Source organism: Rutidosis leptorrhynchoides, chromosome 8 (assembly GCF_046630445.1).
Source record: "Rutidosis leptorrhynchoides isolate AG116_Rl617_1_P2 chromosome 8, CSIRO_AGI_Rlap_v1, whole genome shotgun sequence".
NCBI classification, from domain to species: domain Eukaryota; kingdom Viridiplantae; phylum Streptophyta; class Magnoliopsida; order Asterales; family Asteraceae; genus Rutidosis; species Rutidosis leptorrhynchoides.
Genome location: NC_092340.1, coordinates 150,609,745 through 150,633,726, shown reverse-complemented (window position 1 = coordinate 150,633,726; position 23,982 = coordinate 150,609,745). Strand labels below are relative to the sequence as shown.

Genomic DNA, 23,982 nt, shown 5'->3' with positions numbered 1-23,982 from the left:
ATTATTAAAGTATGAATTATTAAAGTGAATTATGAAAGTATGAATTATTAAAGTGAATTATTAAAGTATGAATTATTAAAGTTAAGGTAAAGTAAAAATAAAGTAAAGGTAAAGTTTAAGTATAGTAAAAGTATAAAACTATGTACGTATAATACGTGTATAAATATATATAATATTAATTTAAATCGTTATATATATTTAATAAAATAAAACATAAATATCGTTATCTTTATCATACTGGTTAAGTAATGAGTTGTTAAAAGTGGTTCTAGATATTTATAAAAGTTATATACGTTTTAATAATAAAGTTCTTTTTAAACTGAAAACGTCTTTGTACGTTTGAAACTAAATCAAATAAATATGATAATTTTGTTTTCCAAAACGAAATATATTTAAGAAGCATTTTGTTTAAAGGTTAAAATAATGGAAATCATTATATCATAAAACGTTTTAGAAAAGTAAAATCATATATTTTCATAATAGGTTTCAAGTTTTTAAATTACAGTCTATTGGTGAAGCATGCGATAAAGTTCAAAGGTTAAATAAACGTATGAAATAATCTTAATGAAAAATGTCGAGTTACTTAACTTTTCGATATCCAACATCTAAGTTATTTACACTCCACGTTCTTACTTATAAATCACTTTACCATTTTCTGAATGTCGTCAAAAAGAATAGATTTCTTAAATCACAGTGGACCTTATAACATAGACCCGTAATCATATCACAATGTATCTGATAAATCAATCATTTGATATTATCTTCTAATTCCATCGATAAACATATTGAAACTAATAAGTTCATGTAAAGTATTATACGTTTAATACTTTATTAATATTTTTAAGTTATAATATATATATATATATATATATATATATATATATATATATACATATATTTACATATTTATTTATATATAACGGTTCGTGAATCGTCGGAATTTGGTCGAGGTTATAATGAATGTATGAACACAATTTAAAATTCTTGAGATTTAACTTAACAAACTTTACTTATCGTGTCGGAATAATATAAAGATAAAGTTTAAATTTGGTCGGAAATTTCCAGATCGTCACAGGTAAAGTGTCAAATAACCATTTTCATAAAAAATCTTAAATAAACTCCACTCAAATATTCAACGGGTCATATCTTCTCGCTCGCAACGAGTTACATTTTTCCGACACCATCGTTAAACTCGAAATAATATTAGGAATACAATGTCATTAACTATACGCAAAACGGACACTTTTTAAAAAACGCTAAAAAATTTGGGTATTTTTCATACACGTTGATTTTGCGTTAATTTTTTAAAAGTCGATAACTACATAGCTAAACGCGGAGATGGACATATATTGTTAATTTAAAATAACATTTAAAATTTTCATGGGTTATACCTTTTAGTTCGACTCGAGTTGCGCTTCAACGACATCATTCTTTAGCCACGAAATAATTTTACAAACTAAACGCAATAAAATACATTGAAAATCGAACTCCCGACGCGAAGCGACGATTCAACAACTAGTTTAGACAGTGATATCCTAAGTAACGAGTAACGTCACAGAAAAATCTACATAAAGGAACTTTTCTGTATATTATTAACTAGAAATAAGGCCTTGGGCCAAGGCTCAACTTCATGCAGCTCTTCCTATCGTTTTTGAATAAAAAAATGTTAAACGACAATCTAACAATTAAAATGGCAAACTACCCTTTTAGTAATATTAGTAATTAGTAATAGTAACAGTAATAGTAATTTATTATTATTATTATTATTATTATCATTATTATTATTATTATTATTATTATTTTTATTATTATATATATATATATATATATATATATATATACTAAATTATATCGGGTTGTGATCCAGCGCTAAGCTGTATGTCCAGCGATAAGGGGATAAGCAGCTCTACGTCGTCGATCTTGTTATCCTTTTCTCATCGTCGCCGTTCTTCCTTCTTCCCTTATTTTATTTTCTGTTCAAGGTAATTTACAGAGGTAAGGGTACTTCTATCTTTTCCTTTTTATATTTTTATTTTTCTTTTTCGTTTTATTATTTTTTAAATTACTGATCCGTTAATTCAATTTTCAGTTATTTTTTTTGGATTCATTATTCGTCGTTCTCTTCCTTCATATTGAATTCATTGTTTCATCGTCGTCATCCTTCAATTTATTGATCTTTAATTGATCGTTTTATAGTTCATTCTGCGTCGTCTACCTCAATTCATTCAATGACTTCCTCATCCAATTATTCTGCAGTTGATTCAGTTTCTTCGATGAGTATTAATCATCCTGTATCTCCTAATGTTTCTGGAATCGATATCTCTGATTCATCTGCTAAGTTTAATAATTATTTAATTTTCATCTTTTACTGTTTTATTTTACTTTTTCTACTATCATTCATTCAATGTATGTTGCTGTTTTATTCTCAATTTTATAGAATCCAATACTGTTTTCATCAATATATTATCATACTTTGTATGTATGTTATTGTTTAATACCTATACAATATGTGTTTTATCTTTACATGTTATCATACATCAGATGCATTATACTGTAATACAATACTGTTTTCATCAATATATAAACATACATCATAGGTATGTTATTGTTTATTACCTATATAATATTTAATTTTCTTTTAGATATTATTATACATCAGATGCATTATACTGTTTTTATCATTATATTAACACACGTCATATGTATGTTATTTGTTTAATACCTATACATTATTTTGATTTATCGTGAGATATTATCATACATAAGATGCAATTTACTGTAATACAATACTGTTTTTATCATTATATTAACATACGTCATATGTGTGTTATTTGTTTAATTCGTATTCATAATTTATGTTATCTTTCTTAGATCTTATCATACATCAGATGCATTTTACTTTTCGATCTAAAACTTTTGTTACTTTTTCATGTTCTCGCGTTACTTATTATGGTACATCATATGTATGTTAATATTTTTTTATTGTTCTTACTTACGTTTTTTTTTCTTTTACAGATGTTCTGAATGCTTCCCCTGTTATTGATGAATATAATCATATACTGAGTTCAGTTGAGCATCGAACTCCAAATGGTTCTAGGTTATGGTTTCCAGTAGTTCCTGATGCATTAAAGCCTGTTATTGATTCTGTTTATCCTTCTTATGATCATTGCTTGCATTTTTATGAGAGTTATGCTGAATTTGATGTCAAGAAAGCTTCATTTAATAGGTTGGCTGATGGTACTATGAATTACGTTGTGTTCAGGTGTATCAAGTCGGGTGTTCCTAAAAGATTAGCTATTGATACTCTTGTTAATGAACCCTGTGTTGTTTCTAATCATGTTGATATATCGAAATGCCAATCTAGGATAGGTAAAGAAGTTGTTGATAATCAGGTTAATGATGAACATTCTTCAAATAAACCTCCTAAATTTGCTAACCGTAAGTCTTCAATAATTAAGTGTGGTTGTGAGGCTAGTCTAAGGTGTAAATATGAAAATGGTAAGATATTCATTTTCAAGTTTTTTGAGGGGCACAATCATAAGCTTGTTTATGAAGCTAATAAGAATTCGCTGAATAAGAAGAGAAAGATGCAGTATTTTGATATGAACTTTGTTCAGGATCTTGCTTCGAAGTCTAATATTGGACCTATGCTTGCTCATCATATTAACTGTGATATTAGTGGTGGTTATGATATGGTTGGTCCTACTAATGTAGATTACAAAAATTATAGGCGTGATTTGCTAAGGCATATTTATGAAACTGATGCTCACATTGTCATTGAAAATCTGCTTAGGAAGAAGGAGGTTTTACCTGATTTTACTTGCGAGTATAGATGTGATGAAGAAGGTTGTTTAACTGGTGTTTTTTGGGCTGATCAGTTTTCTAAAATGAATTACAAAGAATTTGGTGACATTGTGTCATTTGATGCAACATATGGTACCAATAGGTAATTTTTTTTTATTTTTTTTATTTTGTTTTTATTTATTTTAGGTTTTTATTTGAACTTGTTTTTGTTTAACATTCTTTAGTTGTATGTTAGCTCTTAATGTTGTTTTTTGTATTATTTTTTTTCCAGGTATAATATGAGATTTGTTCCTATCACTGGTATTGATAATCACAAGAAGCTTGTTATTTTTGGTGCTGCATTGCTATCGCGTGAAACTATTGATTTGTACAAATGGTTTATTGACTGTTTTCTAAAAACTTTCTCTAATGAACCTGGTTTGGTTACTACTGATCAAGACCCTGCAGTGTTGGAAGCGGTGGCTGAGAAGTTTAAAACTGCAAAACACAGATTATGTATGTGGCACATCAGTCAGAAGTTAAAGGATAAGGTAACTTTTATTTTAAAGAACATGTAACTTTTTATGTATATTTATTTTATTTTATTTTTTTATCATTCATCTCCTGTTTTTTTATATTTTCTTAAATTAAATGGTAACTTTTTATTCGTTTTTTTGTTATCATTCATATGTTGTATTTTTAATATCTATTTGTTTTTTCAATACTAAGTTATTTTGTTTTTGTTAATATTCATATGATGTATCTTAATATTTTTTGTTTTTTTACATTTGTTTTTCAGGTTGGTTATGTTTTGTATAATAATAAAGTTTTCCGCAAACATATGAATTACATATTTTGGAACAAAGAAATGTCTGTTTCATCTTTTGAAAGACATTGAAAGTCGTTAATTTAAGATTTTGAGTTAGATGGTGCAAAGTGGTTTGACGATATGTATGCAATCAAGGAGATGTGGATTCCTTGCTTTTTTAGAGATGTACCAATGAATGGCTTAATGCGAACATCCTCATTATCTGAAAGTGAGAATTCGTTTTTCTCTAAATGCAAAAATAAGCATTCAAAGTTAGTTGATTTCTTTTCTAGATTTGATGCTGCCATGGATAAGCAGGGTCATAATACCAGATTGATAGATTCTCAAATGGAAAGCAGATCTATTAAGTGTAGAACTATTAAGTCGATTGAGCTTCATGCAAGAGACGTGTACACTCCCACCTTTTTTTTGTTAGTTCAAGATGAAATTTTTCAATATGATAAAATGTGTTCTCAAATAAGTTGTGTTGCTGATGGTGATGATGAACTTAAAAAGATTATTGAAGTTCAGGAAAAGTTCATTCCTCCTCATAAGAAAATGATTTACAAGGTTAGTTTTTTCATTTTTTTTTTCTGTTTTGTTTATGTTATTTATGTTCCTTTTTGTTTTTGTTTATATATATATATATATATATATATATATATATATATATATATATATATATATATATATATATATATATATATTTCCCTCAGATATCTCTTGATTCTCTATCTGGTGAAGCACATTGTTTGTGTCTGTTGTTCAACCGTGAAAGTCGTTTGTGTCGTCACATATTTCATGTTTATGAAATTAATGACATTTTTAAAATTCCTAAGCAACACATATTGAGGAGGTGGACTAGAGATGCATCTGAGTCTTTGAATGTTATTTTTGGTGGTGTTAATTGCCATTCTGATGCCTACATGATTACCAAACATCTTTTCAATACTTTTAGGAGAGTTATTTCTAATTGTAAGAATGACAAAGAAATACTCCAGCTTTTTAGTGATAAGTTTGATGGCTTTGTTAAAGAATTTGCACCTTCCATCCCTGACCAATATTCTTCAGTTACAAAGGTTCAACAAATTGAGAATGTTTTAGGATTTTCAAAGCCAAGTAATGTAAAGGTTCGTGCTCCAGTTGTCTTTCTAAACAAAGGTCAATGCAGTAGTAAAAGGTATAAAAGTGCTCGAGAAGTGGCTGCCAGTAATTCTTCTGTAAATAGGAGAATGTGCCATCATTGTAATGGGATTGTTCATAATGTTCGTACTTGCACTGCAGACCTTGATACAGAGTTTTCTGATTCCGAGGGTGATGACGAAGATGTTTATTCAGACAAAGGCGAAGACTATGATGATTAAGCACATTTTTTTTTAACGTACATGTTATGTGAGTTTAATATGTTGATGATTAAAGAACTATTTGTTTTTACTTAGACTTTGAGTTTTATCAATACTTCTGAATATTTTTTATATCATTCAGTTTAATACATAGTATCATGTATCTTAATATGTTTTTTTTAACTAATACGGAGTAATGATTTTAAAAATATTTATATTACAATAACATACATTACATGCATTGTATTTTTTTTATATGCATCTTACATTATATGTATTTTAACTTAATGTTTTTTTAATCAATAATTATTTTTAAAAATTTGCATTTTTGGTAATCGTTTATCTATCAAACAATTTTTTATATAACACTTCCAACATTCATACATCACGTATGTTTTATACTACTTGTTTCATGCATCAGGTACATTTACATACATTTCATAATAGTTGTTTCAGATTATATGAATCACAAAAACATTGTTTCCTCTTACATCAATTCATTCCTTCCTAAAACAGTCAAATTTTCATTTTTAAGGCCTTGTCTATCCCTTCTTTTAACTTCTTCATCTTTTTTTTTCATCATGATTTTTTTCATACTCTTTTCTTCTTGCATCCAACTCAGGCCAATATATATTTCCTTTATCGCTCAATATCTTCACTCCGTACTTTACTCGCAGTTCATTTAAACACCTAATCTGCATTTCCTCGTCTGTTGGTGCTCACTGTTCCATGGATATTCACCTTTGTATGTTTCCATGTGTCGCATTAAGAAAACCCCACAGTCAATTTTATTGTCATTTGTTCTCCAGGCCATTTGTAGCTCGGTTGTACCTGATCCAATCTTTTCAGCTGCTTTCTTGTTACCTTTCTTTTCTAGATATCCTTTCAACGAGGTCACCTAAGTCAACATTGATGTATTAGTTATATATATTTTTCAATATGTACCTACATAAATAGTACTTACAAATCTTTTTGGAACATTTCCATATTTTGTTTTCAAGTTTTCTTTTTTTGCTGAATTATTGATAATCTCCAGAACACCAGTGTTAAGATTGAAGCACAATAGGTAAAAGTGATTTGATTTGCATACCGGGAACATTACCAGCAATTTATCATTTCAGTATGTTTTTATAATAAAAATAAGTAGCACTCGTATGAGAATAACATATACCGTACTTGTTTTATTTCTTACCAGATCATATCCTCTCATATCCTCATTCAAATTTCTTCCCTTCAGATAATCCTCCACATTTGTGTTGAAAGCATCTTTATGTATATTGAGTATTCTGTTATGTTTCATATAATCGGGTGCCTATATTTTTTTTCATAATTATGTTAGATAGCATTCAGTTTTCTTTTCATCAATAAATTTTTTATGTATATGTTCAATTTATTAATTTTTCTTACCACTATACATGTTGGCATGAACAATCGTTTTTTTGTGTTTGTCCCAGCATGTATCTCTTGCCTGTTTAAAATTTCTGCCCATACGTCTATCACACTTGATTCCACGTACACTCGGTGCATTAAGGTTACCATTGCTTCATCTGTTATTATCTCTTCATTATTGTTATAGTAAACAAACGACCTGTAATTTGTATATAATATATTATAATATGATATTTGTTGTCTAATAATAAATAAATATGATAAATATGATATGATTTATTCATCAAATTACCCATCTTTTTCTCCAAAGCTCATGAAGTATCTTGCAATAGTTAACATTCTTCTCTCAACATTTTTTGTGATTTCAACCTCCCTTTTATTAAAAGGTGATCTGTATACAGCTGGTAATCGTGTTGTTCTTTTTTTCTATTTTTTCTCCTTTATTTACTTCATCTTCTCTTTTCCCTTCTTTGACAACTCCTTCTTCTCCAATTTTTTCCCCTGCTCTGCTTATTTTTGTATCTATTGCACCTGAAAATAAACTATCATTCTTCAGATCTCCCAAAATATTTGCAATCACTTCGTTTGTATTTTCTTCATCATTATCAATTGTTTTATCATTACAATCTTCAACCATCTGAGTCCCAGTTTCAACATTCACACTTTTTTCTTTCTCAACCTTTTCAACCAAATTTTTTTCTTTCTCAGTCTCCATTCCAATCATGTCTATTGACTCTCCTGAAACATTTGGTATTCCTTCTTTTGTTGCTGTTTTTTCTTCATCACCACTTATTTTTTTGAAACAAACTGTCCACTACTTCACTATTCAATGGCACATTCACACCTATTACAGTATCCTGCTGTTCAACTGTTGTTTGCATTTTTTCATTAAAATCTTTTATAATTTCTATCTCCATTTCCACATTCACGCTTCTTTGTTTCTGATTTTTTTTCAACCAAATATTCTTCTTTCTCAAATATCCTGATTGACTCTTTGGAAAGATTTTCCATCACTTCTTCTCATGCTGCTTCTTCTTCATCGCAACTTTTATCTTGCATTTCATCATTATCCGTTCCAGTACCCACACCATGATTTTCCATTTCCACACTCACATCCTTTTTCGTCTCCTCTGTTTCTAACGAATCTTCCACTCCATTTGTATTCATTGAAATATTCACATCTTGTTTTGTGTTGTTTCCTTCTCTCATTCTTTCATTTAAATATAAATCTCTCTCAATGAAAGGACCCGTTCATATACATTATAAACGATTCACAATAGTTGATTACATCGCGAGGTATTTGACCTCTATATGATACATTTTACAAACATTGCATTTGTTTTTAAAAGACAAACTTTCTTTACATCGAAAATTGACAAGCATGCATACCATTTCATAATATCCACTATCCAACTATAAATTGACTTAATAATAATAATCTTTAATGAACTCAATGACTTGAATGCAACGTTCTTCGAAATATGCCATGAAAGACTCCAATTAATATCTTTAAAATGAGCAAATGCACAGCGGAAGATTTCTTTAATACCTGAGAATAAACATGCTTTAAAGTGTCAACCAAAAGGTTGGTGAGTTTATTAGTTTATCATAATCATTCATTTTCATCATTTTAATAGACCACAAGAATTTCATTTCCAGTTCTCATAAATATACGTCCCATGCATAGAGACAATAATCATTCATATGGATTGAACACCTGGTAACCGACATTCACAATATGCATATAAGAATATCCCCATCATTCCGGGATCCTCCTTCGGACATGATATAAATTTCGAAGTACTAAAGCATCCGGTACTTTGGATGGGGCTTGTTGGGCCCAATAGATCTATCTTTAAGATTCGCGTCAATTAGGGTGTCTGTTCCCTAATTCTTAGATTACCAGACTTAATAAAAAGGGGCATATTCGATTTCGATAATTCAACCATATAATGTAGTTTCGATTACTTGTGTCTATTTCGTAAAACATTTATAAAAATTGCGCATGTATTCTCAGCCCAAAAAATATAAAGGGTAAAAAGGAAAATGAAACTCACCATACTGTATTTCGTAGTGAAAATACATATAACATCATTGAACTAGTGCAAGGTTGGCCTCGAATTCACGAACGTATCCGTATTGAGATTCAATATTGCAGGAAAGGTACGTAGACGCAACGGAGATGATAAACACTATATTGACCTCACGAGCTTACCCATGAACCATACCCAATCACCTCCATAGCTATAACCCATAATTTCCTTAATCCAATCCCACTCGAAAAACAATATTGCAGAAAAGGTACGTAGACGCAACGTAATATTTTATGTATACTAATAATATCTTGAAATAATACGAAGTAAATATATATATGTAAATCGATTGAGAGAGTTTAGAGAAAAATATTTTTAAGTTTCTATGAAATAATGAAACCTATTGAATTCTATTTATAATAGATTTTTGAATTATTAAAGTATGAATTATTAAAGTGAATTATTAAAGTATGAATTATTAAAGTGAATTATTAAAGTTAAAGTAAAGTAAAAATAAAGTAAAGTAAAGTTTAAGTATAGTAAAAGTATAAAACTATGTACGTATAATACTCGTATAAATATATATAATATTAATTTAAATCGTTATATATATTTAATAAAATAAAATATAAATATCGTTATCTTTATCATAAAGGTTAAGTAATGAGTTGTCAAAAGTGGTTCTAGATATTTATAAAAGTTATATACGTTTTAATAATAAAGTTCTTTTTAAACTGAAAACGTTTTTGTACGTTTGAAACTAAATCAAATAAATATAATAATTTTGTTTTCCAAAACCAAATATATTTTTAAGAATCATTTTGTTTAAAGGTTAAAATAATGGAAATCGTTATATCATAAAACGTTTTAGAAAAGTAGAATCATATATATTCATAATAGGTTTCAAGTTTTTAAATTACAGTCTGTTGGTGAAGCTTGGGATAAAGTTCAAAGGTTAAATAAACGTATGAAATCATCTTAATGAAAAATGTCGAGTTACTTAACTTGTCGATATCCAACATCTAAGTTAGTTACACTTCACGTTCTTACTTATAAATCACTTTACCATTTTCCGAATGTTGTCAAAAAGAATAGATTTCTTAAATCACAGTGGACCTCATAACATAGACCCGTAATCATATATGTATCTGATAAATCAATCATTTAATATTATCTTCTAATTCCATCGATAAACATATTGAAACAAATACGTTCATGTAAAGTATTATACGTTTAATACTTTATTAATATTCTCAAGTTATAATATATATATACATATATATACATATTTATTTATATATAATGGTTCTTGAATCGTCGGAATTTGGTCGAGGTTATAATGAATGTATGAACACAATTTAAAATTCTTGAGATTTAACTTAACAAACTTTGCTTATCGTGTCGGAATACTATAAAGATAAAGTTTAAATTTGGTTGGAAATTTTCGGGTTGTCACACTCAATTCCAACACTTAACTCATTATTTGTTTTTTCAAATATAATCTATTGTTCATTTTTATCCAATTCTATATTCACTTTCTCTACATTTTCCTCCTTTTCATTCAAATTTTCAACTACCACATCCTCCATTGTAACATTCATCTCATCAGTTTGCTTTTCTTTCACACTTTCGACAATATGACTCTCCATTTCCACATTTATTTTGTTTGTCATCTCCTTTTTTTTCAAATAAACCTTCCATTTCATCTGTATTCATTTCAACAGTCACATCTTTTTTCTTGTTGTTTTCTTCTATCAGTCTTTCATTTAAATCTTCCTCAATCCCAACACTTACCTCATTATTTGGCTTATCCAATTCCATATTCACTTTCTGTCCAGTTTCCTCCTTTTCACTCAAATTTTCAACTACAACATCCTCCATTGTAACAGTCACCTGATCAGTTTGCTTTCTGTTTAAACTTTTGACAATATGACTATCCATTTCCACATTCACATTGTTTGTCATCTCCTCTTTTTCAAACAAACCTTCCATTTCATATGTATTCATTTCAACAGTCACATCTTTTTTCTTGTTATTTTCTTCTATCAATCTTTCATTTAAATCTTCCTCAATCCCAACACTTACCTCATTATTTGGCTTATCCAATTCCATATTCACTTTCTGAAATGTCCCGTTCTTATTGATTAAAAACGTTCCATATTAATTGATTTCGTTGCGAGGTTTTGACCTCTATATGAGACGTTTTTCAAAGACTGCATTCATTTTAAAACAAACCATAACCTTTATTTCATCAATAAAGGTTTAAAAATATTTACGTAGATTATCAAATAATGATAATCTAAAATATCCTGTTTACACACGACCATTACATAATGGTTTACAATACAAATATGTTACAACAAAATAAGTTTCTTGAATGCAGTTTTTACACAATATCATACAAGTATGGACTCCAAATCTCGTCCTTATTTAAGTATGTGATAGCGGAAGCTCTTAATAATCACCTGAGAATAAACATGCTTAAAACGTCAACAAAAATATTGGTGAGTTATAGGTTTAACCTATATATAGCAAATCATAATAATAGACCACAAGATTTCATATTTCAATACACATCCCATACATAGAGATAAAAATCATTCATATGGTGAACACCTGGTAACCGACATTAACAAGATGCATATATAAGAATATCCCCATCATTTCGAGACACCCTTCGGATATGATATAAATTTCGAAGTACTAAAGCATCCGGTACTTTGGATGGGGTTTCTTAGGCCCAATAGATCTATCTTTAGGATTCGCGTCAGTTAGGGTGTCTGTTCCCTAATTCTTAGATTACCAGACTTAATAAAAAAGGGGCATATTCGATTTCGATCATTCAACCATAGAATGTAGTTTCACGTACTTGTGTTATAAAACCTGCATGTATTCTCATCCCAAAAATATTAGATTTTAAAAGTGGGACTATAACTCACCTTTACAGATTTTTACTTCGTCGAGAAGTAAGACTTGGCCACTGTTGATTCACGAACCTATAACAATATATACATATATATTAAAGTATGTTCAAAATATATTTACAACACTTTTAATATATTTTAATGTTTTAAGTTTATTAAGTCAGCTGTCCTCGTTAGTAACCTACAACTAGTTGTCCACAGTTAGATGTACAGAAATAAATCGATAAATATTATCTTGAATCAATCCACAACCCAGTGTATACGTATCTCAGTATTGATCACAACTCAAACTATATATATTTTGGAATCAACCTCAACCCTGTATAGCTAACTCCAACATTCACATATAAAGTGTCTATGGTTGTTCCGAAATATATATAGATGTGTCGACATGATAGGTTGAAACATTGTATACGTGTCTATGGTATCTCAAGATTACATAATATACAATACAAGTTGATTAAGTTATGGTTGGAATAGATTAGTTACCAATTTTCACGTAGCTAAAATGAGAAAAATTATCCAATCTTGTTTTACCCATAACTTCTTCATTTTAAATCCGTTTTGAGTGAATCAAATTGTTATGGTTTCATATTGAACTCTATTTTATGAATCTAAACAGAAAAAGTATAGGTTTATAGTCGGAAAAATAAGTTACAAGTCATTTTTGTAAAGGTAGTCATTTCAGTCGAAAGAACGACGTCTAGATGACCATTTTAGAAAACATACTTCCACTTTGAGTTTAACCATAATTTTTGGATATAGTTTCATGTTCATAATAAAAATCATTTTCTCAGAATAACAACTTTTAAATCAAAGTTTATCATAGTTTTTAATTAACTAACCCAAAACAGCCCGCGGTGTTACTACGACGGCGTAAATCCGGTTTTACGGTGTTTTTCGTGTTTCCAGGTTTTAAATCATTAAGTTAGCATATCATATAGATATAGAACATGTATTTAGTTGATTTTAAAAGTCAAGTTAGAAGGATTAACTTTTGTTTGCGAACAAGTTTAGAATTAACTAAACTATGTTCTAGTGATTACAAGTTTAAACCTTCGAATAAGATAGCTTTATATGTATGAATCGAATGATGTTATGAACATCATTACTACCTTAAGTTCCTTGGATAAACCTACTGGAAAAGAGAAAAATGTATCTAGCTTCAACGGATCCTTGGATGGCTCGAAGTTCTTGAAGCAGAATCATGACACGAAAACAAGTTCAAGTAAGATTTTTACTCGAATTAAGATAGTCTATAGTTATAGAAATTGAATCAAAGTTTGAATATGAATATTAACTTGAATAAGAAAGATAACCTACTATATATAACAAAGGTTTCTTGATCTTAGATGATTACTTGGAATGGATTATAAAGCTTGGAAGTAAATTAGTAAACTTGAAGGGATTTTTGAAGTGTTCTTGAAGTGTTCTTCATATGATGATTATATCTTGATTCTTGAAGTGATTTTTAATGAAGATGATGATTAACTACTGGAAAAATACATTCATAATAGTGTGTGTGTGTTGAGAGAGAATTAGAAAGAGAATTGGAAGTAAAATGGAGTGAATGATGAGTGGTAATTGGTGAGTGGTGAGTGGGGTTAAAAGGAGTTCTAGTTAGTTGACTAGCTCATGGTAGAAGTTAAAATTGATTAGTCATACATGATATAATCAAGAGTGGAATCCCATGCTAGTTCCTATTGGTATATACCCATAGTAAGTACGTTTTGAAGCTGTGTATAATACGGGTAAGAATACGACTAGAATTCTTGATGAAAGAAAGAATGGAAAAGTAACTGTAACCATTTTCGTTAAGTATGAGTGTTTTGATATATGTCTTGAAGTCTTCCAAAAGTATTTTAATACATCTAAATACACTACATGTATATACATTTTAACTGAGTCGTTAAGTCATCGTTAGTCGTTACATGTAAGTGTTGTTTTGAAACCTTTAAGTTAACGATCTCAATTAATGTTGTTAACCCATTATTTATTATATCTAATGAGATGTTAAATTATTATATTATCATGATATTATGATATATTAATATATCTTAATATGATATATATACATTTAAATGTCGTTACAACGATAATCGTTACATATATGTCTCGTTTCGAAATCCTTAAGTTAGTAGTCTTGTTTATATGTATATAACTCATTGTTAATATACTTATGGAGATACTTACTTATCATAACCTCGTGTTAACCATATGTATATCCATATATATATCGTCATGTCATTTTTACAAGTTTTAACGTTCGTGAATCGCCGGTCAACTTGGGTGGTCAATTGTCTATATGAAACATATTTCAATTAATCAAGTCTTAACAAGTTTGATTGCTTAACATGTTGGAAACATTTAATCATGTAAATATCAATCTCAATTAATATATATAAACATGGAAAAGTTCGGGTCACTACACTTTCTGTCCAGTTTCCTCCTTTTCACTCAAATTTTCAACTACAACATCCTCCATTGTAACATTCACCTCATCAGTTTGCTTTCTGTTTAAACTTTTGACAATATGACTATCCATTTCCACATTCACATTGTTTGTCATCTCCTCTTTTTCAAACAAACCTTCCACTCCATCTGTATCGTTTTCAACATTCACATCTTCTCCCTTATTTTCTCTCACGGTGTTTACTCTATTTATTCGTTCATTCTCAAAATCTAAATTGAATTCTACTCTAGAATGATCTTTGTAGCTACTACATCTTCCTTCAGTTACAATCAAATGCAAATGAGTCCTTTTCTCAGACGATGTTGAATTCATACCTTCAATAATACTTTGAAGTTTTTTTTGAAACTTCTTTAATCTTCATGTTATTTGGATAGTTGATCAAACCTTCTTTAACTTTCTTAACATACTTTTCCACATCTTCATATCCTCCATCAATCTCTTTCTCACATTGCTGCAAACATACATTTCATTTTTTTATTTTTTTTAGTTTTGATGAAGTTTTTTTTACATGCATTTGATTTTGTATGATACCACCATTTGAATAGAACAAACTAAAATTCGTATATTTGTTAACATACATTAGATGCATGTTTAAATTTATACGAATTAATGTTAACATACATTCAAATAATGTTATTAGTTAACATACATCACATGTATTATCAGTTAACATACATCAAATGAATGTTATTAGTTAACATACATACATTCAATGTTATCAGTTAATAGACTTTTAAAAGTGTTATTAGTTAACATACATCAAATAAATGTTATCAGTTAACATACATCCAATTAATGTTATCAATTACCTATTAGTTAACATACAACCAATCAATGTAATTATTTAACATACATCCAATAAATGTTATTATTTAACATACATGTAATTAATGTTATTAGATAACATACATCAGGTTACCATACAATGAATGTTATTAGTTTACATACTTCAAATTAATTTTATCAGTTGATAAACATACAATCAATGTTATCAGCTAACATACATCTAATTTATGTTATAAGTTAACATATATCAAATGAATGTTATCGGTTAACATACATCCAATTAATGTTATCAATTACCATATATTTATTTGAATGTTATTAGTTAACATACATCCAATTAATGTAATTATTTAACATACATCCAATAAATGTTAATATAACTTACATGTCATGAATGTTATTAGGTAACATACATCCATTTGATTTGTATACAACAAGCTAAAATTTGAATGCATTTGATTCATGTTTAAAATTATACTTATGCATATTAACATATATGCAATAAATGTTATTAGTTTACATACATCAAATTAATTTTATCAGTTAACAAACATACAATCAATGTTAGCAGATAACATACATCTAATTTAATTTTTATTATAAATAATTTTTATTTTATACCTCTTCTTTTTCTTGTTTTCCTTCCTCCTCAACATTTGTGTATTTGATCATCAAAACCTATACATAAAGCAGTATGTGTTATTATTTTTTCATTTTTGTTTAGAATAAATCATCATTATCAGTGCTTACCTTGAAATGCCCCGTCCTAATCCATCTGGATGAAGTCATCAACATTTGATTCCAGAGCGATGATCGACTTCAAGTAATGTCCTTAAAATGAGCAAATGCACAGCGGAAGATTTCTTTCATACCTGAGAATAAACATGCTTTCAAGTGTCAACCAAAAGGTTGGTGAGTTCATAGGTTTATCTTAAAACAATAAAATTCATCATTTTGATAGACCACAAAATTTATATGCTGCATGGTACAAATGGGCCCGAATCCTATACCCACCTGTAATGTACATGCTATATCTTTTAAATACAGTACATCTTTCTCGTGTACAAAACCATTTTTCATAAATCATAGTAACCGTACACATATCTTGTGCACAAAAATAACATACACATAACCTGTGTATAAAATCATTCTCTCGATATATAACATTCACATCAACTGGTGGCAATTATCATGTCCACATAATTCAATGGTGGCAATTATGATGTCCACATAATTCAATAATAATCCGCAGAACTTCTGTCTGCATAATAATTCATTCGAGGAATGTTTTGCTTGTGTCTATCTCATCAAACATTTATAAAAGCATTTCATGTATTTGCAGTTCAAAATGTATTTCAAAAGTATTTAATAAAGTAGTTGTAAAAGTAGCGCGTGTATTCTCAGTCCCAAAAATGTAAAGAGTAAAAGGGAATCAAATGAACTCACCTATTGTATTTTGTAGTAAAAATACATATAACAACATTGAATAATGCAAGGTTGGCCTCGGATTCACGAACCTATATCCAGTATATATATTAACACCAAGTAGTAATCAAACAAATTTATCTATATTATAAATGTTATCTTAATAAATTATATGTTTCATTAATAACTTAATTAAATATATTTATTTTTATATATACTAGATAGATAATTTGTATTTATTATAAAATATCAATGTAGTTAAGTTATATGTAATAAATATATTTCCCTTATATAAATAACATTTATTTAATAAATTAATAATAATAATCTTAATAGTGATACTGAAAATACTAATTTTTATAATAATAATAATAGTACTAATAATAATAATAATATTAATACTAATAATAATAATCTTGAAGGTAATAATAATAATATATTTATTGTAATTATATTAAATTTACATATATATGATAATCATACTTATAGTTAATCTATGATCATAACTTAGTTATTATTATTTTTAACCTACATACAAAATTATATTTTTAATTAAGATTTATAATAACTTATATCATAATCGTATTTTACTAACTTCTCATTTATATAAATATTATAATACTTTCTTGATGATAATAATAATTACAATGGTAATAATAATAATAATAATAATAATAATAATAATAATAATAATAATAATAATAATAATAATAATAATAATAATAATAATAATAATAATAATAATAATAATAATAATAATAATAATAATAATAATAATAATAATAATAATAATAATAACTACCTTAAATTGGGAAGGCTTTTAAAAAAAATAAGCTGCTGCGAATGAGACTCGAACCCGGGACCTCTTACTTAACTGCAACACCCCTTAACCAATCCACTATCTCTGTTTTTCTGTCTAATACCCTAAGTAAAATCTATATAAGCCGTACACTGCCGTTGCCCAACAATATTTTCATTAGCCAAACCAATACACTAAACTTTCGGCCCAACTTAGAAAGATCATAGGGTCACGGCCCAACAACAAACCTAATCTATATCGGCCCAGTTATAAATTAAGATCATAACAGCCCATATAGCAAAATAATAAATCCGATATACAATAAGTCTTGTGGTGTCTGATTCTTCTTGTGTGGAATAGAAATGAAACAAGGAAAAAGGCGAAAGAATATTATGTAAGCATGGGTTATTAAATCATTTAGCATCTATAATTATTACTTCCCTCCTTTGCGTTTTAAAATCATATTAAACACCTCGAGTAGCAAGTGTAGTTGGTTTAAACAGGAACTGTAAGTGGGAATAAATATAACTCTTCATCACGTCACCTTACATCATTGGAACAAAAAGATTGTCTCCTATTTTCTGTAATTGACGAGGTGATACCCACCATGGCAATTAAAGTTAATAGACATAAAGTGGTGGATGGGGTCTTTGTGGACAAAACCACACGTAACAATCATATTTAAAGAGAGGTTTTTGGTATATATATATAACGTAATATAAAGTATAAGGATGTAGCATCCTCAATTTAACCATATAGGCTATGTTATCGACACAAAGTATTTTTGTGGGGTTGTCCAAGTATTTTTGTGGGGTTGTCCAAGTAGCTAATTGTTATGCATACTACTATAATATAAAAGGTGTTTGAGTGCTTCGGTTAACAGAATCCAATATAAACAACAATAGAAACATGCAGATACCGTTGTATCCTTGTTGGATTTGATCAGCACAGATAATGTAAGCAGCAGCAGGAAACAAATGATAGCAGTAGTAGCAATGGTGGTTCGGTTTCAATTGTTGTCGAAAGGTAGTCATCGAATGGTGATGATAATATTTAATGAAGGTTAGGATAGCGGTTATGGAGGTTTCCCATGAAGAAAGAGGAGGAAGAGATAGGAGAGTGGAAGAAAGAATCAGGTGACATTTGTTGATGGTGTATTTCGAGTCACCGACATCTAAGGTGTTCATGAAGGGTTTTATGGCTGCAATTGTTCAGGTCGAAGACTAGAGCAGAAATAATCTCGCTTTAAGGGTGTCTAATGAAGGTTATCGAACAAAATAAGAGAGAGAAGGGTGTGTATACAGAGTGTCGAGCCTTTTCCTTCTTCTTTTTTTTTCTGTTTTCCCTCTCTTATTGCAGTAGATAAATTGTATTGAGTGATTTCTTGTTGGTTTCTGAATGGTTGTCGTAGGAATAACAGGACGATCGATTGTTTTCTAGCAATTAAGTTCGACAGCAGGAATCTTCACGTACAAAAAATAAATAAAAGAAATAAAAAGCTGCAGGAGTTAGGTAATCAAATTTTGGATTCGTTCATCTAACTTCAACACTAATTGTACGATTAATTAGACAGCAAACCAATCACTACAGTTTGAAAACAACCTGCAACAGAATACGTATTGATTTGTATCTATATATGTATTTCACTGTATTTATATATATTTATTTATATATGTATTTATTTATATGTATATCTGTATTTTTTATATTGTATATGTAATTATAAATATCTGTTTTTGTATATATTGATTGTATATCTGAATATGTATATTAAATTCTTATTTTTTTTTTATAAATAACTAGTATAGTTATATTAATAGTATTAATATTAATATTAATATTAATATTAATATTAATATTAATATTAATATTAATATTAATAATACTAATAATAATATTATAAATAATAATTTTATTAATAAAGACTATAATGATGAATGATAATAATATAATAGTGTTAATACTAACATCAAGGATAATTACCATTAATGATAATAAAATAATAATAATAATAATATCTTACTAGATATAATAGATTATATAAAAATAAAAATACAGTTAATAATCTTAATAATAATATTAATAATAATAATACTCATTATAATAATACTAATGATAATAATCATATTTGTAATAACAATACTATGATAATAAAATTCATATCTATAGATTACATATTTAAATTAATATTAATGCTAACAATACTGTAATAGTCTGTACATAACAAATTTCAATTTTTGTATCATAATTTTATTGATATTGTATTTATTTTGATAAAAGTAATTATCACAAGTATACATAGATACATATATATATATATATATATATATATATATATATATATATATATATATATATATATATATATATATATATATATATATTGAATGAAATTTTTATTTTTTTTATATATATATTATACATAATATATTAACAAAGATACATAGAAATTATATATATATTTATATATAGCTTTATTTTTAATAATAACTTAATTATTCTATTTATTACTTTACATCTTTAATTAAAATGTTTATTTTATAATTTCAAATTATTATATATACTCATATTTATATACATATTTATTTACAAATAATTGTTCGTGAATCGTTGGGAATAGTCAAAGGTCAATTGAATATATGAAACACAGTTCAAAGTTTTTTTTTTTTTAAGAACTCAATATTACAGATTTTGCTTATCGTGCCAGAATCTTATAAAGATTAAGTTTAAATTTGGTCTGAAATTCCCGGGTCGTCACAGTACCTACCCGTTAAAGAAATTTCGTCCCGAAATTTGAGTGAAGTGGTCATGGCTAACAATAGAAATGCTTTCATGACGAATATGAGTTGATAAATAGAGTTTTATCACTATAGAGTAATAAGGATGAATAATTCAATTCTTCGAAATGGACGAATGAAGCTATCACAAATGAAAATGAGTAAATGCAGAATTGAATTAACCAGTGATGTAGTCCTGGTTGAATTTAGAAATTAAGGTACGTCTTAACTTTTGATATAGTCACTGTTGAATTCCGGAATTTAAGGGATTTAAAAGAAAATCTTGGAAATCTATAAGATCTGATTCTTCGAGATTTAAGGAAATTAGGATCTCTTTAATTAAATGCGATGATCTGTCCCAATTACTACGTCTGATATTTCCAGTATAAATTTACCTTTTCCGTTCCATTAGTTTTCACCACTTCTATACTCAATCCTAAATTTAAAAGATTGTGAAAATGCTTAATCCAGTTCTAATTCTTGTTCTTATCCTCTCTATCGCAACAATCATTCTCCTTTTTCAATTACCACCGGAGGAATCTGTTTTCTTCTACTTCGCCCTTGGGTTTATAATGTTTTTAATTCTCCCATGTCTTTATGTTGCGATAAACATTGATATACACGGTTTGAAATTCATGTGTTTGTGATCGGCTTTATATTTTCCTTTATTTTTCGGAGCTCCATGCTCTTGTTTTCTCTTCCCGACTCTAAGTCAAGCGAATAATGGTCCAGAATTCGTAGATATATAGCTTTGAATGATTATAATGTTCTAAGCAGGGTGGAACATGATAGCACGATTTGATTTTCAAATTTATCAAAATTTACAGAAGATAGAACTATCAAGAATACATTTTCTTGATATGTTCAAAAGTTAAGTAGAATGAAAGAGTTATGTAACATGGCACATGATGACGTTATGATCTGTGAATCATCATGTTCCAATAGAAACTCAGCATGACTTACTGTAATATAATCACGTTGGCCGGGAGTCATTATATTATACTAACACATGCTTCAATTCCCAACACTTCTCCACAATTCATTCCTAGTTTATACTTAGATATTACATAAGTTTTCAATATAATGAAATACAGAAAACACGAAGAGGTATATAATTTCGGTCAAGAATATTTATGAAAATATCCTCTGAAATATCGAAGATATTTATGATGATATTTTGGAATTTCTAAGTTCGAAAGTTGATGAAGAAAAATTTTCCGCAAGATTTTAACATGACTTCGGAACATGATATTCTCTAAAGATTTTGGCGGATCCAGAATTACCTGAGTTCTTTGAATATAGGGTTTGGTCCTTGTATTTGTCCTTGGTCTCCTTCATGGTTAACTCAATCTATTTTTTTTAGTACCAAATTTTCTATCGAGCGTTCCTAACACTCCTTTCTTTATCATCAAACTTCTGGCCGTTTAGACCATCTACGATTTTGCTGTTTCCTTGGCATTTAATGCTATCATATCTAAATCGTCGATTATCAATCCGAGGTGTTTTCAGGAAAATTGTGTTTTTAGATGATTAAATGCTGATGGTAGTATGGTGGAATATAAAAGGTTCTCTGAGGATAATAAATGAGCACGCATATATATATTAAGGTTATAATAAGGTTGTTTTGAATGAAAAGTAAAAGTTGTCTTGCTGGAGCTGTGACAAAATTGGCTATTTTGAAGAAGAACTGCAAAGTTATTTTGGGTAATAATAACACTAAAGGAATTAGCATAGCTACGTGTTAAACGTTTACTCAGTTTTCGAGAGTTTTTTAGGTGCATAGCTATACGCATCACTCTTTCCTTCTGTAGATGAAGTGCGATTGGTTCATCCTCTCGATTGAGGGGTTTTCAAGAATCATGGAAGGTTTGAACGCAAATTGTAATCGTCAAGATACAAATGAGGTTTAAGATGAGATCAAGTGGCAAACATGAAGAAATGTTTAGTTTCATATGTTATAATCAATATTTTAATTCATTTTAATTATCCAATGTTATTAGTCCACAGTCGATAGTCCACAGTAATAGTCCAATAATTCATATATAGTTTAATATATAATATTCGAATTATTAATACATATCGTGACCCGTGTACATGTCTCAGACTCAATCACAACTCAAACTATATATATTATTGTAGAATCAACCTCAACCATGTATAGCTAACTCCAGCATTACTGCATATAGAGTGTCTATGGTTATTCCAAATTATATATATAGATGCGTCGATATGATATGTCAAAACCTTGTATACGTGTCCCGATATTTAAAGTGCGTAAAATAAATAACAGATATTAAATGACGGTAAATAAAGTGCGTAAAGTAAATAACAGAAATTAAATGACGGTAAATAAAATTGCGAGAATATAAATTGCGATAATTAAATTGCGATAAATAAAATGTAATACGGAATTAACAGTTAGCTAGGAACAGTTAGCTAGGATCTTGTTAGCGTGGTTTCTTAACAAAATTTCATATTGATAATTAGTCTGTTTCTAATCAATTTTTATTGTGTCCATTATTTCTTCATTATGCCACTTGTTGGATTCTGATAGGTCAAAATCCAAATACGAAATTGAATTTGAATAAAAATAGTTATTCTTTGGTGAACGTATACGTATATCGGTGGTTGTAAATAGGATAGTAAATGATCGTTGAATCAAATTCGAAGAATGTACAGTGTAACTTATTAATGTGAAATCTAAATATTCCTCGGGTATTACCTACCCGTTAAAATATTTTCACCATTAATAGTTTGTACGAAAGAATTTTTAATTACAAACTTTGTGAAAATATATTTACATATATATTTTCTTCAGATGTAATCATAGATTTAATGAGTTAATATGTTATTAGACTCATTTGATTTACCGTTAGAACAAGAATATATAATCTCTAAAACATTTTGAGATTACATAATCACCATGTCGAACGAAGATAAATGATGTAGAACGATATGTAGAACGATGATTATACTCGAGGTACAGAATAAGATGTTGAGGCATGGATTGTTGATGATACTTGTGTTGTTATTGATGGTACTATTGGTGCCGGTGATGTTGCTGAAGCTGGTAAGTTTTGCACCATGTTTTCTAAATTGATTACTTGAGCGTGAAGCTCGTTGACTTCTTCTATTATTCCGGGATGATTTTCGGTCAGAATGAACGGATGAATAAGGTTTAGAATTATAGATAGAATGTAATCGTGGAGAGATAATCTGGAAATGAGTGTGAAAATGGTGTTTCGAATGGGTTCGCCGGTAAATGCTTCAGGTTCTTTATCCAGAGTGCAGGTTGGTGGGTGAAAAGGATCGCCTTCTTCTCGTCTCCATCGGTTAAGTAGGCTACGAACCCATCAAATGAATTGGTTGATTCATTCTGGTGACACTGCTTTCGGAGCTTAGGTGAAACTCCATATCGGAATAGCTGTCGGAATCTGAGGAA

General features: G+C 28.6%; 2 protein-coding genes across 2 annotated transcripts; both read left to right on the top strand.

The window, feature by feature from the left end:
• The first annotated feature begins 2,228 nt into the window (after nt 1-2,228).
• Nucleotides 2,229-4,681, top strand: LOC139863888 (protein FAR1-RELATED SEQUENCE 5-like). The gene is made up of 4 exons (XM_071852489.1): nt 2,229-2,406; nt 3,016-3,946; nt 4,076-4,334; nt 4,583-4,681. The coding sequence occupies exons 1-4, from the start codon at nt 2,229-2,231 to the stop codon at nt 4,679-4,681; spliced, it is 1,467 nt and encodes a 488-aa protein (XP_071708590.1).
• A 51-nt stretch (nt 4,682-4,732) lies between these two features.
• LOC139863886 (protein FAR1-RELATED SEQUENCE 5-like) lies at nt 4,733-5,955 on the top strand. The gene is made up of 2 exons (XM_071852488.1): nt 4,733-5,161; nt 5,431-5,955. The coding sequence occupies exons 1-2, from the start codon at nt 4,733-4,735 to the stop codon at nt 5,953-5,955; spliced, it is 954 nt and encodes a 317-aa protein (XP_071708589.1).
• Nucleotides 5,956-23,982: the final 18,027 nt, after the last annotated feature.